Source organism: Vicugna pacos, chromosome 5 (assembly GCF_048564905.1).
Source record: "Vicugna pacos chromosome 5, VicPac4, whole genome shotgun sequence".
Lineage (NCBI taxonomy): Eukaryota > Metazoa > Chordata > Mammalia > Artiodactyla > Camelidae > Vicugna > Vicugna pacos.
In genome coordinates, this window is record NC_132991.1 from 45,030,763 (window position 1) to 45,048,618 (window position 17,856).

At 40.0% G+C, this 17,856-nt stretch overlaps 1 protein-coding gene across 2 annotated transcripts in view; it reads left to right on the forward strand.

Annotated features, from left to right (window-relative positions):
• Positions 1–17,593, forward strand: part of ITGA6 (integrin subunit alpha 6) — a 76,347-nt gene extending 58,754 nt beyond the window's left edge. The window contains exons 18-26 of one of the 2 annotated variants that reach the window (XM_072961163.1): positions 77–154; positions 242–344; positions 1,768–1,941; positions 3,245–3,343; positions 3,433–3,543; positions 3,643–3,741; positions 9,903–10,028; positions 13,093–13,222; positions 15,382–17,593. In XM_072961163.1, coding sequence (XP_072817264.1) covers positions 77–154; positions 242–344; positions 1,768–1,941; positions 3,245–3,343; positions 3,433–3,543; positions 3,643–3,741; positions 9,903–10,028; positions 13,093–13,200 — 898 coding nt within the window. In that variant the 3' untranslated portion in view covers positions 13,201–13,222; positions 15,382–17,593. The remainder of the gene's footprint in view (positions 1–76; positions 155–241; positions 345–1,767; positions 1,942–3,244; positions 3,344–3,432; positions 3,544–3,642; positions 3,742–9,902; positions 10,029–13,092; positions 13,223–15,381) is intronic. The other variant, XM_072961162.1, reaches the window with a different exon arrangement.
• The last annotated feature ends 263 nt before the right edge of the window (positions 17,594–17,856 follow it).

Genomic DNA, 17,856 nt, shown 5'->3' on the forward strand with positions numbered 1-17,856 from the left:
GCTCATAAAAGAAGTGTAATTTAATGAGAAAACTGACTGTTAAAATAAAACCCTATTGTTTCCTTTTCATTTTCAGAACAAGCAATCAAGATAATTTGGCTTCAATTACAGCTACAGCAAAAGTGGTTATTGAACTGCTTTTATCGGTCTCCGGGTAAGTGTTTGTGTTTAGCATAACAAATCAGTGTTTGAAAGAACCATTTACATTCCTCACTAAAACTGGTGTTTTTTAATTTAACAGAGTTGCTAAACCATCCCAGGTGTATTTTGGAGGTACAGTTGTTGGTGAGCAAGCTATGAAATCTGAAGATGAAGTGGGAAGTTTAATCGAGTATGAGTTCAGGGTAAGTGGCCGCAGCGGTCCTTTTATTCTATATACTGGAAGCTAACATCATATATGGTGTTGAATATGTAACTTAATAAATAATATCAATAAACATGATAAAGTGAGTTTGCCAGTTTTTAAACACTATCCTGGCTTAGGGTAAAAGTTGTGTCTTCCAGAATGGAGAGCCACAGCTGCCATTCAACATAGGACTTTGTTCAGAATCCAGTTCAGGTTGGTCTTTTTCTTATTAGAGAGCTTTAGTGTATATGTGGTGTAGAGACAAAGGAATTCTCGATTTTCGCCCCCAGAGTCTGTCTGTAAAGCAAAAACCTCAAAGTAGTTTGTATTTGGCTTTAGAATGTGTTATGATTTATTTCTTCCTCTGTTACAAGGTCATCTCTCTTATTGCTTGTGGTTAATGTTCATTGACCTTTCCCATGCCCAATTTCGTGATGGTGAATGAGGCTTTGGCGTAAGCCAGGGAGGAAGACTAATGATTGCTCTGACCCATTTCAGAGTAGCTGGTCACAGTGACTCGTAAGTCCAGGGGAATGAACATAAACACACGGTACAGAGGTGGCTCATAACTCATGTGGGTTTGGGTTTGTGCGACTCAAATCGCGTACCTGAAAGTGTCGTGACCATGTTGAGGTGAAAGTGAAGTGGCACAAATGGGCCCGCCCTTGACTCCAGCAGGATGAAGACACTGAAGTCTCCTCTGCGCATCTCTTAGCTTTACAGGCACAGCTGTGACAGGTAGGGGTGGTGGTTATGACACTGCCTTTGCAGGTGTAGCTGAGCTACTCCGGGTCGCAGTTGTTTTTCCGAGCCTCCCCTGGGTGGTAAGGACAGAGGCAGCTTCATTTTTGCAGTCGTGGGGGACTTCTTAGAAGCAGGTAATGGGTACACTGCCACCACACAGGCTTGGTCCTCTGCCAGGCAGAGTGGTTACAGAGTTGCATGCAAACACACATGTGACTTCCCTGGGCATATGGAGAGTGTGGCATATCTACAGTGCAGATTCTGTTGCACACAGAAGTTGTTCCTGGATTGATTGAACAGTCATTTCTCTTTGATCTTGATCTTTTTTCTTTCTTCCTTTTTTTTGGTTGGGGGTGTGGTAGGAAATCATTTGACCTATTATTTATTTATTTGCTTTTTAATGGAGGTACTGGGGATTGAACCCAGGACCTTGTGCATACTCAGCATGCATCTACCACTGAGTTATACCCTCCGCCCCCTTTCTATTTTTATTGACGAGAATCTTTAAGCACAAATCTCTATTTTGAATACCCTACCTGTAGTCCATTTTTGGAGCCTATGCTGTTATTGTAGGATTATGCCAGATATTTCAGCTTTTTCTCTTGGCAATAGGAACTGCTTACTTAATCTTATGTTGCGAGAATTACACTGAGATAATACGTATTATTTTCTAACAGGTCATTAACTTGGGCAAACCTCTGAAAAACCTCGGCACGGCAACCTTGAATATCCAGTGGCCAAAGGAAATTAGCAATGGCAAGTGGTTGCTTTATTTGGTGAAAGTGGAATCCAAAGGGCTGGAAAAGATAGCTTGTCAGCCACAAAGTGAAATAAACCCCCTGAACCTAAAGGTACGTCAGTGGATTTCTCTCATGTCTCCGTAGATGTAAAGAAGAGAAGGGGGAAATCATTACTTTCCCTGGGAAACTGACATTCTGGCCTGTTGACTTTTTCTTTGGTGTCACAGTTTCTCTTTTATGGTTCAGTAACCAGATCAGGCTAAGGAGTTCTGCTGACGAGGGACCGTTGTACACATAAGTCAGGGTCTGTCAGTGCCTTTTGAAGAAAATGACGTTTCTGTAGTTTTAAGACCCAGTGTGACATCTGAGGGGGATGGGGACATGCTCCTGGGGATGGGCCAACCAGTGTTAACTCCTGGTGGAACCAGACTCATTCCAAAAGGTGGTGGCACCTTAGCAAGTGACCTTGAAGCCTTTTCGTTTTTTTTTCAAAGTAGTGAATATTTATTGAGTACTTATTGTGTCTCAGGCACCATCCTAAGCTCTTTGCTGCATTTTCTCAGTTCATTCACTTGATAGTCCCATGAGGTATTTTTCTTATCGTCACCATATCATAGATGAGGACACTGAAAATCAGACAGATTAACTTTCTCAGCGTCACTTGGGAGTTAAGAGGGCAGTGCATTCAAGCTTAGGTCCACACGCTTTCAGAGCCTGCGCTGTTAACCCCTCTCTTGACAGCTCCACACTCACGTAACTGGCTTCTCCTTTAACCTCCAGTTTGATAGAGATTTTTGTTATTGAATGTCTGTTTTACTGTAAATTCTAAGGTGACTGCATGTGATCAGTGTTCATAGTTGGTGGCTTATAGAATGATCCTCTATTCATCAGCTTGGAGAAGCAAGATGGTCCATTATTCCTAATCTTTATTTTAAGAAACCTGGCATTTCAAAACATCTCCCTTGGCTTAGTTTTCAGTAGTCTACTTTGAAGAAGTCATATGCTAGATCTTTTTGCTCCTTTCCTGATCGTCAGTGCCATTTATTCATTCAAGATGTGCTGACTTTTTACCATACTGAGCTGGGTGCTTATGAATACAGGAATGAGGTTTTGATCCCTGATCTTGGGACACTCAGTTTGGTGGGGAGACAGAAGAACAAAGAGAGCCTCTTTCTTTCTCTGAGTTTTAAGGAAATAAATTACTTTAATCAGGAAATTTGAAGTGAGGTTGGTAACAACACTTGGTGGATTTTACACTTAAATTACTTCTGTGTTTTTGGTGATGGGAGAAGAGTAAAGATGAATTGTCGATCGTGTGAATTTGGCATTATTTGGGAGGGTGTACTCTAGAGTGTGTACGACAGTGCCAAAGAGTTACATTAGGTGGAACTATCTCGGGTATGATTCTTTCCAGAAGTCTCACAACTCAAGAAAGAAGCGAGAAATTGCCGAAAGACAGACGGACGATGGCAGAAAATTTTCTTTATTTGCCGAAAGAAAATACCAGACCCTTGTAAGTAGTTTTCAAGAGCTGTGCTGGACAGAGGGTGGCAGGGAGGGCTTCCCCAGCCCGTCACGCTATGACTCTTCTTCTCTCCCCAGAACTGCAGCGTGAACGTGAACTGTGTGAACATCAAGTGCCCTCTGCGGGGGCTGGACAGCAAGGCCTCGGTGGTCCTGCGCTCCAGGCTGTGGAACAGCACGTTTCTGGAGGTGCGGCCCTGCCGCGAGCCCACACCCCGCGAGACATTGGCTGCCTCCTAGGGCGTGTCTCTCTTCACTAATGCATCCGCTAACTGTGTCCCCAAACAGGAGTACTCCAAAATGAACTACTTGGACATTCTTGTGCGGGCTTCCATTGATGTAACAGCTGCCACCGAGAATATCAAGCTGCCAAACGCAGGCACTCAGGTGAGGATCCCCCTGTCTTCGTCCAGCTCAGAGCAAATCTGTCCCCTTCACCCCAACCTGCAGCCTGAGGATGGGCTGCTCTGGGACTTGTTTCCCTCATCGCACCGTTACGCACTTGTTTCCCTCATCGCACCACTAAGGAGAAGGTAGATTGTGTCTTGAGGTGCTGCCCACCCTGAGCTGTATTTCAGTAGAATCATGGGAAAAAAGAAGTGACTCTGGGGTCACCTGAGTCTGTGGTGAGGGGGGTGGATTTGAGAGCTGCTGGCTCAAGGAGAGAATGGCTGCACCTCCCAGCTCTGTAAAGCCCCCACGTCTTGTACCTTCACTGATGCTGTCGCCATTGTTGGAGGTCCCCCCATGACGGTAACCTCACCGCATCATGGGGTAGCTCATGGCATGTGTGGCCAGCTGAAGTTATTAGAAACGATCTCCAAATACGAATCCAGAACTGAATCTTAAAAAATCCATTCCTAGTTATGCTCCCTGGAACAAGTCCAACATAAGTCCTCTCTCAGCCACATAGCAGCCTTTGAAATAATTGAAGGAAACTGTCTTGCCTCCTTGGACAACATGCTCTTATTCTCTCTAGTAGTAAGCACCCGGGTCTCCAGGTCCCCGTCCTGCCTGGCACAGCAGAACTGGTTCCAGATCTCTCCCCATCCGGGGCCGGCCCCGTTTGGGCAGTGTGACCCCCAGATGGGCAGAGCTGGACGTGCGGTCTGCCTAGTTCGGCTTCTCTGGAACTGCCTGCCTCCCAGCATCTCAGCCCCACACTTCTGTCAGTCCAGCCTAAAATTTGGTTTTTTAATGGTGGCCGGTGATTGTTTGCATTTCTAGCAACTACTATTTTGTGTTTATGTTCTGCTAAGTGTTTTTATCAGAATTTGTTGTCAAGCTTTAGTCACCATATCCCATCCTTGAGCAATTAAAAAAAAATCTTAAGTGCATGCCTTTAGTGCATGCGATTTACTCACATTTTATGTGATTCACTTTTGGTCTGTTGTTTCAGTTTACTGCATAATTTTGCGTCTTGATCATTTGCTCTTTCTTGACTTTCTATCCCCATAAGCTTTACCTTTTTTTAAAACCAAGAAGCATGCCTTCTGTGTCTTCATCTAGGTAATTAAGAAAAATGTTGAACTGGAATAGGAGCAGAAGCTGGTTACCACAGTGAAGGAGGGGTTTCTTGTGGGGGTCTGACATCAACAGGGGCTTATATCAGGCTCTCAAATGACCACAGGTCACAGTTGGGAATGTTTTGCAAAAGAGACTGAATGGAGAAAGAAAGATTCTGAATTACTGTCCTTAAGTTGATCTACTGATCTGCTTACAGGAATGTCCTGCCTTAAGTCCTTTAGGCAGCTGAAAATTCAGTGAGTCTCCCCAGTCACTCTGGTTTCTGGAATACTGTGGCTGTTAGCTGTTAGAGTGTGTCTTCCAAAACAGAGCACATTTGGGGCAAGTGCTAAAATAAGCTGGGCGGGATTCTGGAGCACATGGTGCAAACCAGGACTGTCCCAGGCTCACCAGGACATACCGTCACCTGGCCTTCTGTTGTCTTTGCAGGTTACTCCAGCCCACCTTCCTGCTTCTTACCAGTAAGGCATCATAAGGACTGTCAGCTAAACCACACCCTCCCTGAGCATCCTTTCTCTCTGACTGAAGGCAATCGCTATAACTTTCTGTAACTTTGAATCAGCAACCCTGAGAATCATTGAGTTTTTAGAGCTGGAAAGAGAAAATACTTTAGAAGGAAGGGACTAACATGAATAAAGCATTAATAAAATGTCTACCATCTATTAGATGCTTCACCTACATGCTATCCTTTAAACTTCAGAAGAATGCCAAGGTAGACTTTGTATGCATTTTACAAAAAAAGGAAGCAGGCACAGAGAAGGATGTCATTTGGGCTCCTGGATTGAAACCTGTGCCTGTCTGACTTCAGGGCTCCTGTTCTTTGACTCTGTGACAGTTGCTCCCCATTAAGCCCCCAGATCTCAAGTTCAGATGAGAAAACTGAGTCCAAGGAAGATTGTCTCCCCCTCAGGACCAGCATGTGGAGGTGAGACCAGACCTTGGGCTCATGACTCCTCGTCACGTGCTCTTGTTTTCTGGAAGATGATAGATCTGGGGCCCCTGGAATCCAGTCTAATGGCTGGGGCACAAATGCAGATGACGTCCTCTTGGGCATTTCATGTTCTTGGGGCTGGGAGAACGTGTGCCTGCTAGTGGGAATTGGAATCTTTGCTGGAATCCTGCTTGGTTTGTTTAATAATTGGTACATTTGAAAACATTATTAGTCTCACAACTAGAATACATTTCTTTTGAAAATGGAGACTTTTTTTTCCATCTCTGATACTTCTGTTAATTGTGATTTCTGAGATACAATAGCTCAGATATCATATCTACACCTTCCTTTAGTATTTTAAGGTGCAGTTTTTTGGGGCCTAAAGATTTAAACTTAATTCAAGTGTCAGGATGCCTTCTGTTTTATTCCCCCACTTACTGAGGGTTTTAATTTCATCTTTACCTTGGGTCATCTATTCTTTCCAGTGTCTAGATCATTCTTCTTTGGAGATAGAAGCAAATGAAGTTGAATAATTAATTCAGTCTTGTCTTTTGGTCTTAGTATTGAAATTTTCCCCATTGCTTTTACTCAAATCCCGGCTTAAAGAAGACTGAAAAAAACCTTTATGTTTCCGTATAACCCAAGGAATTTTCAAGAGATCTGTGTCCATTTCTTAATAAAATACTTTCAAACATTATTAGAACAAAGTCAGAGAGAGCTGGTCACCTAACTGAATCAGATAAGATGGTTACCTTTAGCATCAATTAAATGAAAGCCATCCAGTTAAAAGCACTTACTAAGGACACAATGTGTGCTTTTCCTGCAAAAATGCTAGAGAAGCAAAGTTGAGTAAGACCCAGCGTCAGTGTTAAGAATTTCACGGCCTAGGAGACAGTGTCTGTCTAGGTCTAGGAACCAGGAGAGAATTGTTGAAGGAGAGTATTACTTAGGAGTTGTATTCATATACCCCCACTTCATTCCTAAGGAGGTAGAAAGAGAGTATCTAAGCTTCCTGGCTGCCAAAAATAATAGGAAATATGAAAGGCACATCATCCCTCAGGGTAGGAGATTCTCTCTCTCTCTTTTTGGTTCTAAATTCAGAGAAGAACTTGAGTATGGATCCTTTGATAAGACATTTCTGATATGAAGAACACTTACTAAGGAGGGCTGGTGCCTTTATAATAGAGTTTTATAAAAGATATGCAAGTCCCTTCATAGGGTGATTTCCTATACTGGTGTTTAGCACGGAGGACTTTACATTCGAGAGTGATTTAGGGAAACCACTCTGGCGGGGGCAGGCTAATGTGGTCTCAGCACTGCTCACGGTGATGGAATTTTATGCATCAGCAGAGCTTCAACCCTTTTCCCCTCTATGGGCACATGATGGATGAGGTTCACATGCACAGGTCATCCCTCTGGAAAGGCCGAGATTTTAATGAGACCAAAAAAAAAAAAGTTTTGGGAGTTGGAGTAATTTCTACTCTCCTTAACCTGTCATTGTCCATCAGTAACAGCTGCTGTGACAAGATGAGACAGGGCTTCCCGAGCTCTGGGAGTCGCAGCTCACAGTTGGTCTCCTCTCTCCCAATTCTAAGGCCAGTCCCAGCTGAAGAATGACCCATATCAAAAAAACAAAACAAAACAAAACACTGCAGTTGACAGTTTAAGGAAACAGACAATAAAATCTTGCTGACTGGCCTCTATCCCCTTCCTGGACCACAGTGTGGCCTTGCACGCAGACTAGGTTTGCAGATCACATCGGTCCTTTAACTGTGCGACCCAGCCCCTAGCTTCAGTCCTCAGTCTTTGCTGCAGTGTGAATTGTTTTACATTTTCTAAAAGGCTCTAAGATCTGGTTTGAATGGTAGCCGACCTGGGACTTAAGCTCTCATCTGGGTTCCCACCTACGCCTCACCCCACCCTCAACCCCACAAAAGCAAAAAATACCTGTTCAGCCCTTAAGCTGTTGGATTGCAGCCACTTATGGGAGTGGTTCCCCTCCTGATCAGCCATTTAAAGGGCTCTGGTGCTCACTGTGACTATAAGGCTGATTTCCCCTTGCATGGGACCAGTCTCCACTCTCCACTTCAATGTTTTATCAGAGCTTATTCTCAAAAATGAGGATGGCCCTTCCAAGTCATCACCTTGCCCCAGGGACACACTGTGTGCCTTCCCTGTGCTACATACTAGGGAAGCAAAGTGAAATGAGATACAGCAGAGGCTAATGGAAATAATCTTTTATCTTAGAATAGTCCAGTTTACCAATCACATCAACTATATTATTTCTTCACTGGTCTCTCACCATTCTTTCTTCCCTACTTGGTGGGTACTCCTGTGCTAGAACCAGTCATTTCAAAAAAAGGTTGTTTTAGCTTAAAGCTGGGACACCTGTTGGGGGAAGGGAGGCAAGGGGAAGTGAACCATGAGGCCCTCCTTGGGGCTGGGAGCTTGGGTGAAACCTCATTGAGAGCATAACAGGAAACGTAGTAGCTGATTAGGTGTTTATGCTGGAGACTCTGAATGTGAATTCTTTCCTATTAAATGTTTAAAGAAAAGCAATTATTTCAAATATATCCTAATAAGCCAAATGAGGTTGAGAAGCTGTTTTCTAGTATAAGTAGGAAGGGAAGTACTTTAAGAAAAAAATTTTTTATAGAGTTCAACTACAGAAGTAATAAAGCACAGTGTAGACATAGAGGCATTCTTAGGCAGCATCCAGAATTCAATACTAATAGAGAACACTTGACTAGGAACTCTTCTCAGAAGTTAAATTGCTCCAAGTTTTTTTTACCTTTCAATTTATAGTCTCAAAATTAAAAAAAAAATCAGAAACTGAAAACTGGTAGATCTCTAATCAGTATGGTTTACAAAATCCTGTTTATAGCTTTCACCAGGTCTTTTATGTGCTCTGAAAAATAGTCTCCTGGCATCATAGAAATCCACTTGAATTCTAAACCCACGCAACCAAGTTGTTGCAAATTGCCATGAGCAACGTTTTAGATTTCTGAATAAACACTAGTTCTATTGAATTGGTATCTGCCAGCTATCAAATGTTTAGACCTTAAGCTTCTTATCAGCTGCTTAAAGTTCTGTGCTGCCTCTGAATGAATCCAGAGTCTAGTTTGCCCATTCTCATTGCTGTAGAAGATGACACCGAGCCATTTCAGGAAATTTTATTCTTTATGATGGGCTTTAGTTTGCTATCTTGTTCCTGAAGTCAGATTCAACTGCTCGTTGCTCAGGAATCTAATACTGAAAAATAAGTGTTGGGTAAAAAGAAAGCTTTATTGAGGAAGCTGACAGTCCTGGGGAAAAGGTGGACTCATGTCTCAAAGAACCAACTCCCAACTCCCCAGGCTTTGCTCCGAGGGAAAAGAGGAAAGGACTACATGCTGGGGAGGGGGACAGTCTTCTATTTTCAGAGACAACTGTCTGGATTCTGTGGTTCCCAGTAGCCATCAAATCTTACTTGTAGTTGGAACATTATCTGAGCCATAAATCTCTGGTCAGCTGGAGGGCCCTGCAGGGTCCTGCTCAGTTTCAATCCTAAGAAAAGTTGAAGTGGTATCAGTAATGCAGTTCCATCACTGTTTTATGTTTCCTAACATCTTTAAAATCTGAGTGAGGAATGTAGGCTAATTGTGCATACAGTGACCCTTGTTGCCACTGTTGAATACTTAATTGAGAGAGAGGGGAATCATTCTCAAAAAGACACCAGGCTGTATAGATGTAAAAAGATTGGCTGTGTATTGATAATTGTTGAAACTTGGTGACAAATAAATGATGGTTCATTGTACAATCTTCTCTACTTTTGTTGATTACAAACATTTTAAAAAGGTAAGTTAGCAAAGAAACAATTACTTTGTCAGAACACAATCCAGCATTTTCCAGATTCTGGGAAAAGATCTCCAAGAAATGCCTCTTGAAGCAGTATTCCATTATTAAAGGAAAGGATCTTACATCAAAAAGGCATCTCATCCAACCATAGTCTGCATTGTCCAAAATGTGTATGGAAGCAAAATTAGTACTGTAAACTCCCGGTATTAATTCTCCAATTTATAATGATACTACTTTCTTTTATGCCCCATAGGTTCGTGTGACTGTGTTTCCCTCAAAGACTGCAGCTCAGTATTCAGGAGTACCTTGGTGGATCATCCTAGTGGCCATTCTTGCTGGGATTTTGATGCTTGCTCTATTAGTGTTTTTACTATGGAAGGTAAGTCATATCTAGCATTTGAGTTTTGTGAAAGGAATTTTATTTCACGTTTTTAAAAAAGTAAACTAACACTGATAGTATATAAATTTTTTTCATTGCTTCCTTTTCCTAACATTTTACTGTGAAAATTTTCCAACATACAGCAAACTTGAGAATTATATAATGAATATCTAAATACCTACCTCATATTTTGTATTTGAAGGTATGTTTGTACACTGTAAGAGATTTCTTAAGTATATACATTTTGGTGTTTTTCATACATAATTTAGCATGTTTGGCAAATAATACTTAAATTTTTTTTTTACCACTATGGCATTTTCTTTATCTAAGATCAAATTCTGAATCTAAGCTAAATTTTTGGGTATCACATTAACTGGAATCTGTGTCCCTGTTAATTTCAACTTCTGTAAAGAAATGTTCATGGCAGCCATTGGGGCTTGTCACAGTTGTAGCCAGATTAGGAATAGAAAAGCATGAAATTTCTCAAAGTGGTTATCACTGCCTGTATCACAGAAGGAAGATTTGGGTTTAGTATGATGTTCTTCATTAGAATTTGGTCCTGCAAATATAATATAGTATCTTCCCCCTGCTTTCTACCAGTGAATAGCCTATGTTACAAAAAAAGTATGAGATGGATGCATACTTTTGTTGCCAGAGATTATGGATTATTCTCAGTGAGTAATGGAGGTTCACAGACCCTTATCAACAATTACAACTTGTAAAAAACTCAGAACAAAGTTTGTAATGACTTATTTGGTAGCACAACTTGATATGATGGGAGAAGAGTTTATTTATAGACTTTATCCTTTATTCATTAGTCTCACTGCAGAAATACTAATGTTTTGATTACTATGACATTATGTATGCAGTGTATTACTTTTCTAAAATGCCAGAAATTCTGGATTTACAAACATGTCTGGTCTAGTGGTAAAGGATTAGGAAACACAATTGTTAATCTCTAGGATCAAACCATCCTTATCTTTTCCTTGGATCTGAGAGGATAATTGACAAGGGCTCAGGATATTCTCACTTTCAAATATTGGTCATCTCTTTTTTGCTTAATTTTTCCAAGTAACTTCCTTTTGCCAATCTTGGATAATTTTCTCGTGTTCTCCGATTGTGTAATTGACGCTTGGTGTCTATTCGTGCCAAGACTCCCTCCCATGGGATGTTAGCCAGTCCTACCTCTGATGTTTACTCCAGGTAGTAGGTTTCTCTGATAAGCACAGCCAGCCAATACAGGAGATGCTCTAGAAATTATGTTGATATTGAAAACTGAATGTGAGGTTTGATATTTGAGGGTGGCCTGCTGCTCTCTGGAAGAAGTCACAAGGACAGTCTTTTTCAGAGCCAGTCAACTGGCAGTCTATAATGAAGGGAGGTTGAGAGTTAAGAAACCCAAGCTATTTAATCTTGCACAAGGCACTTCATCCCCCTGGGGTTTGCCTTCGCTGCTTAATAAGTGGATTGGACTAGGTGATCTCTCTCTCTTTTTTCTTTTTTTTGGATGTTCTAAAGTATCCAGACTCACAGGTGAACTCTAAAGTAATCAGACAACTTCTACAACCCCCACATGAAAATCACTTTTATTTATACTTTTCTTTCTGAAACTGAACTATTTATTTTTATGTGTTAAAATAACAGAATTTGAGGGCCAGAAAGGACTCCAGTTCAGCAGCCTTTAAATTGGGTTTTGTACATCTATATAGGTTCCAAGACTAAGCTAGGCAGGTGGGGGTAAGGCCAACATCCCCACTTCAACCACAGTAGTTCTGACTTATTTGCTTAAATATCAGGATTCTACATAGGATTTCGGTTGGGGAGTGGGGTGTTGGTCCTCCAGACTGGTCCAGGCACCTTCATTTTGTAAACAAAGATGACCATGCCCCATGGATGTTAAGAACGTTGCCAAGTTAGAGGCATAACCAGGAATCTTGGTTCCTGGTTCATTCCTTTCCTCACTATTTAATAGCGCATGTAATTGAAGGTTGGTTGGGTGTGCTTACTTACAGTAAGTTGAGAGTCACAAATAAATATCAAGATAAATAGTTTAGATCAATGCTGCCCAATAAAACTCTGTAATAATGGAAATGTTCTGAAGCTGCATTATCTATTAAAGTAATCACTATTCACATTTGGCTGTTGAGCACTTGGAATATGGCTAGTGCAACCAAGGCACTGACTTTAAAATTTAATTTAAATTTAAAGAGTCACACGTACTTAGCAGCTACCACTTATATAAAGCAGATCTAGATTTTTACCTTCATGGCAGGCTAGGATGCAGAATTTTCTGGGGAGGGAAGAAATTTGTTCAGTCAAGTACATTTCAAAGCACAGCTCCATGGCCTTATGAACTAGATAAAAGTAAACAGAAAAGGTTCTCCACGGCTGAATGAGGAAATTTTAGTAGAAAGTGGAATTACAGTTTTATACTCATTTACAGTGACCTAACCTGAGGAGCATAGGTTCCTGCCACTTAAGTGTTAGAGTGGTTCAGAGTGTGGGGAGATGACAGCAATCATTGCTTCATGATGGTGTATTCGGATTTATATTGTGATTTATCCCACAAAGGCTTCACCTTAGATGGCATTTATTCTATAAAACTCACTGTGAAAGGCAGAAAAATACTCACAGTATCTATTTTATTTAGATTTGTGCTGTCTTAGAGAATTTATTCTTTAACCTTGGAATCAAAAAACTGTAGATGTCAATCTTTTGCCTATTTTTGGAGTCGATATTCTCTGCAAGAAGAAACCATCAAAAGATATAACCAGATGTGTATATATTTTCCCCTTTCAGATGATTTTGTTTCCCTCAGGATTCGTTACAAATGGAAAAATCAATTAGCTAACTAATGTCATCCATATAAAATCTGACCAGAGACCCATGGTAATAGAGTTGGGTTAATTGCTGTCACAATGTAATATAGTACAGGAGCTGTTCCCTTTTGGTTGGTCCACAGTGCTCTCTTTGTAAACAAGCTATAAATAAAAAACAGGTTAAAATCTGAGATTTTCTTTTACACAAAACTGTAAAACTGACTAAATACCTTGCTTCCTTGTAGTGTGGTTTCTTCAAGAGAAATAAGAAAGATCATTACGATGCCACATATCACAAGGCTGAGATCCATGCTCAGCCGTCTGATAAAGAGAGGCTTACTTCTGATGCATAGTATTGATCTACTTCTGTAATTGGTAATTGATCAATGTTTTTAATTGCTAGCTGTGGGACCTGCTATGGTTGTGGTGGCTAACTTTAAAAGCAACAGCTTGCTGTGTGTGTCCCATTAACAGATGTTTCCAAATGTCCACAATGGCTTGCCTTGCTTGAATTTATTTTACTTTATTTATTTCACTTGAAAGCTTACAGTGTTTTAAAAAATGCACAAAGAATCTTGTTGCAGGTGAGTTATTTTGTGGTGTTGTTATTGTTAAATACCACCCACAGCACTGAAGAAAACTGCAAACTATATGTACACACAGAAGGAGGCTTTAGACCTCTGTACGAACCCAGTTTGCCCCACGGTGTTAATCAAGTATGTAGCATCCCACTTGGAATTTCAAAGATGCATAAGAAATCATTCCAGATTTCTTGTCCATTTTGGAATTCCCCACAGTTAGAAGCTTGTGTTGACTGCCTAATTAACCTGTTGCATGTTGGAAACATTGTGTTTCTCTTGAAGAGAAGGCTTTCTCACTGTCATCTTTTGGATCTCCTTGCTATAAAGTGATGGGGGAAGGCTTGGAATGCTTTTATTGTTGCTCAGGAATTGTTTTATGCTAGCTAAGCATGCAGCTTCCTTTCCCTGCGTATCTACTACAGGTCAAAGACCATTACAACAGACTATAACTACTGGCATGATGGACATTATGACCAGCTTCAGAAGATGGTTCTTTGTCAACGTGGCCTTCAGTATACAAACTTCTAATATAAAAATGCTGTGGACAGTTTTTATTTCAATATGTTGTAATGGAGTTTGATCTTGTTTCATGTTCCTGGAGATTTTTTTCAACCCTGGGTCTCAGTTGAGTTTAAGTTCGTGTTTGGCTCCTCTTATTTGTAAATCCATGGAAATGGGAATTGGCAGCGATTCGTTTTTCCATTTCTGTGGGCACAAGGGGATAGAATTACTCCTGTAATCCCTCCCCATGGCACTGTCATGATGAATCCCAACATTTCCATTCCAGTTTTATATATCACCCTTGATTTCCTTCTTTGTTTAAATGGGGCAAGAGCCACATTTGTAATAGATAGGTGTTTTGGCTTTTTTGCAGAGAATAGAACTAAGGCCTCAGAGTAAAAATTCTTGCTCCATTTTTCCTATTGATTTAGTGATAACTATGTACATAATTTTATTTTGCCCCATGACAGGTTCATAAAACCATTCACAATAAATGTTCTGACATTAATCAACCATTCTAAGTATCTTGCTCATCCACTTTCTATCCACAGTGTCAAATTAAAAACACATCTTTTAAAAAACACATATATTTTATTCATTTAAAAAATTCAGTCTGATTTTAAAATTTACAGGTATGTTCTCAATATAAATCTATTTTGGATCAGACTGAATTTTTTTAAAGACTAATAAAATATATATTCATTAATTTAAATGTACATGTTGCCTCACCTTTTGCAAAAAAAAAAATTAGGGGATGCTCTGAAATTTAATCTAGTGATATTTTCCTCAAATTCTTTGCATGATTGATTTTATTGCAGAACACAGTTACTACATGATTAATGAAACAGCTTAATTTGGAAGCACAACTGGAAATCCAGGCAGTATAAATTACCCTCTAGCTATTGAGAGATGTGTATTGGAGCCTCAGAGGAGGGAGGATTCTTAAATTGACCCCCCTGAACACTGACCTGTTTAAACAGTAATTTGTAAAATATTTGTGACCTGATTTCCATTTTGTTAGTGGAAGAGGGGCATGAAATAATCTTTGGCTTATGGCCTTGAAAAATTTTGTCCTTTAAATTAACATGATGTTCTAACAGTCTGAAAATTAGATCTTTTACACATAGTACTGTGATTATTAAAAAAGGAGGCACTATTTCATAAACCTTTCCACTGTTGAAGGTAGCTTACGTTGTTATAAAATGTTAAGACAAGATGGAAAAGGGGACTTTTCTTCCAGTCTTACAGCTGTACTGTTCCGTTTATTCCCACTGGCTGTTATCATTTCTTTTTGACCTATTACTTCCTTCTTAAAAGAAAACCATGTCTTTTATTCTTTGTCCAAGTCCAAAGATAGGCGTAGCTGAACAGAAAGCTTAGGCGTGCCCATCTGGTGGATCTGCTTTTCTTGGAGTTATTTAATTGTTTCTGTTTTTTTTCCCCCTTCTCCAGTGTGGATTCTTTAAACGCTCTAGGTACGATGATAGCGTTCCCCGATACCATGCTGTAAGGATCCGGAAAGAGGAGCGAGAGATCAAAGATGAAAAATATAACGATAACCTTGAAAAAAAACAGTGGATCACAAGGTGGAATGAAAATGAAAGCTATTCCTAGGGGGGCCAGACAAGCTTCACAGTACCCAAACTGCTTCCCCCACCCCAGCTCAGAAATTCAGGTGGATTTAGAAGCCTGTTCAATGCCTGAACATTGATTTCAGACAGACAACACACAATACGAGCCTACAGTGCTAACTGCGGACGTGGTTACATAGCTGAGGCTCCTGTTTGGCTCAGCCAAATTTAAAGCTGTTAGAATGGATTTTTCTTTAACTGCCTTAATTTAATGTTCTGGGTTGCCTTTGTTTTTGGTGTGGCTGACTTACATTGTGCTGGGGAAGGGCCTGCCCAGTTGCATGCCCACAACATTCTCCCGATAGTGTAGCTGGAAGAAGGCACCACAGTCACCGCACCAACAGAGTGACCATCCCGACCTCAGCACCGCCTCTGCAAACGTTCTCCTCGTGGGACTGGAGAACCTGTAAGTTACCTGTCCTGCATCACAAGACTATGCGATCAGGGTGGCTGTGTTCCTCTTAAAGTGCCCTCGTAAATTAAATGTGCAATAGAAGGTGATTCCCATCCTGCCATCTTTTCCCATTTCCTAGATGTGTGAATCCTGCTCACGCCAAATACATACACGTTTCATCCCCCTTTCACTAAAACACACAGGTGTAACAGATTTGAATGCTAGTTATACTTATTTGTATATGGTATTTATTTTTCTCTTTTACCAACTATTTTGTTATTGACTAACAGGCCAAAGATTGTCCAGTTGACCCTTCAGGTTGGATTAAGCAATCAGAATTAGAACATGAGAGGTCATTGGTTGGACCTGAATTATTTCCTGCAAAAAGAATATAATAGTTCTTTATAAATGTACCAGAGTTGTTATACTTGACAGATAAGTTTAAGTTATTAAAACATCTCCCTTCATGACAGCCCTCACCCCCCCAAGCCCAAAACATTCAAGAAATAGGATTTAACTGTAAAATGTTTAATTTTTATCAAACATTGGATATTTTTTAGTTTAGAACCCTGTGTGATGTTTCTGAATTGGATGCTATAACTTTCAGGAACTCTTGGAAATAATGGGTTTGTTTGTTGAACTTCACTGCAGTTTAGTCACTGCTGCAAATACTGTATATTCAGGACTTGAAAGAAATGGTGAGTGCCTATGGTGGATCCAACCGATCCAGCGTCAGACTACTGAATCCTGATACCAAAAATCAGAACATCGTGGCTTTTATGTTTTTCAGTGTTATTGGAATCATTTAATCAGTGAGTCGATGTTCTGTTTTTTGCTTTGTTTCCTTCCCTGCCTATATCCCCCCAAAGACTTTGGGACTACTCTACCAAGAACTTTAAATTGTTTTTTAGTTTTAAAAATGAAGGGAAGGGACGAGGAAGATACTATTATATACATTCAATAGAGACTGAGTAGTATGAAAGCTAAATTTTTAAAAATTACTGCACTTCAAAATGTTAAGTTATATGGGGGGCAGCAAACAGGTGCTAATTTGTTTCGCTAGCGTGTGAGCAGCATCTCAGAATCTTTCAAAAGAACAAAATACAGCTATGTGTGCATTGTTGCTTTGGAGTTTTAATTTTCTTTTTTCTTTTCCGAAATCTTATGCCCTTAAGATGCTAAGGACGTTATTCTAGTTGTAATTTTCTGTTTGGAATTTTCATCAACAAAAACAGTTTTACACGTGATATTTTGTTTACAGAAATTTCTCTAAAACAGGTCATAACAGTGTTTAAAATCTCAGTTTCTTGCTTAGGTAATTTGGAACCTAATGCCCTGGCTTTCTAGGTGGCCGAGAAGCTGGTATTTTAAAAGTGTTCATAGACCTTTGTTGTAAAAACCAATGTCCTGAAAAGGGGAGGTGGGTGGGGGTGCAAGGGTGGTTCAACAACAAAAGAAACAAGAATGTAGTGGTGTTTAAATTTGTAATTGTTAAAAATGTCATCTCAAGTCAAGTCACTGGTCTGTTTGCATTTGATACATTTTTATACTAACTAGCATTGTAAAATTATTTCCTGATTAGAAAATACCTGTGGATATTTGTATAAAAGTGTGAAATAAATTTTTTTATGAAAGTGTTTATTGTTTAGTAACACAGCATGGTATATGTGAAATTATAAATAACCTTCCATTGCCTTTCTTTTTATTGCAAGCTAAACTATAAAGTTTTTGATGTTTTAATTTAATCGGTACACTGAGAATAATCTCAGATCAGCCAAAGATTAGTGCGTGCCCCCAAAGTGCAATGTAAATATGATTGATGAGATTTTCCCCTTTTGGCTCTAACTGTTCAGTTGAAAATATTTTCAAAAGAAAACAAACTTAAAGATAGTTTGTTCAAGA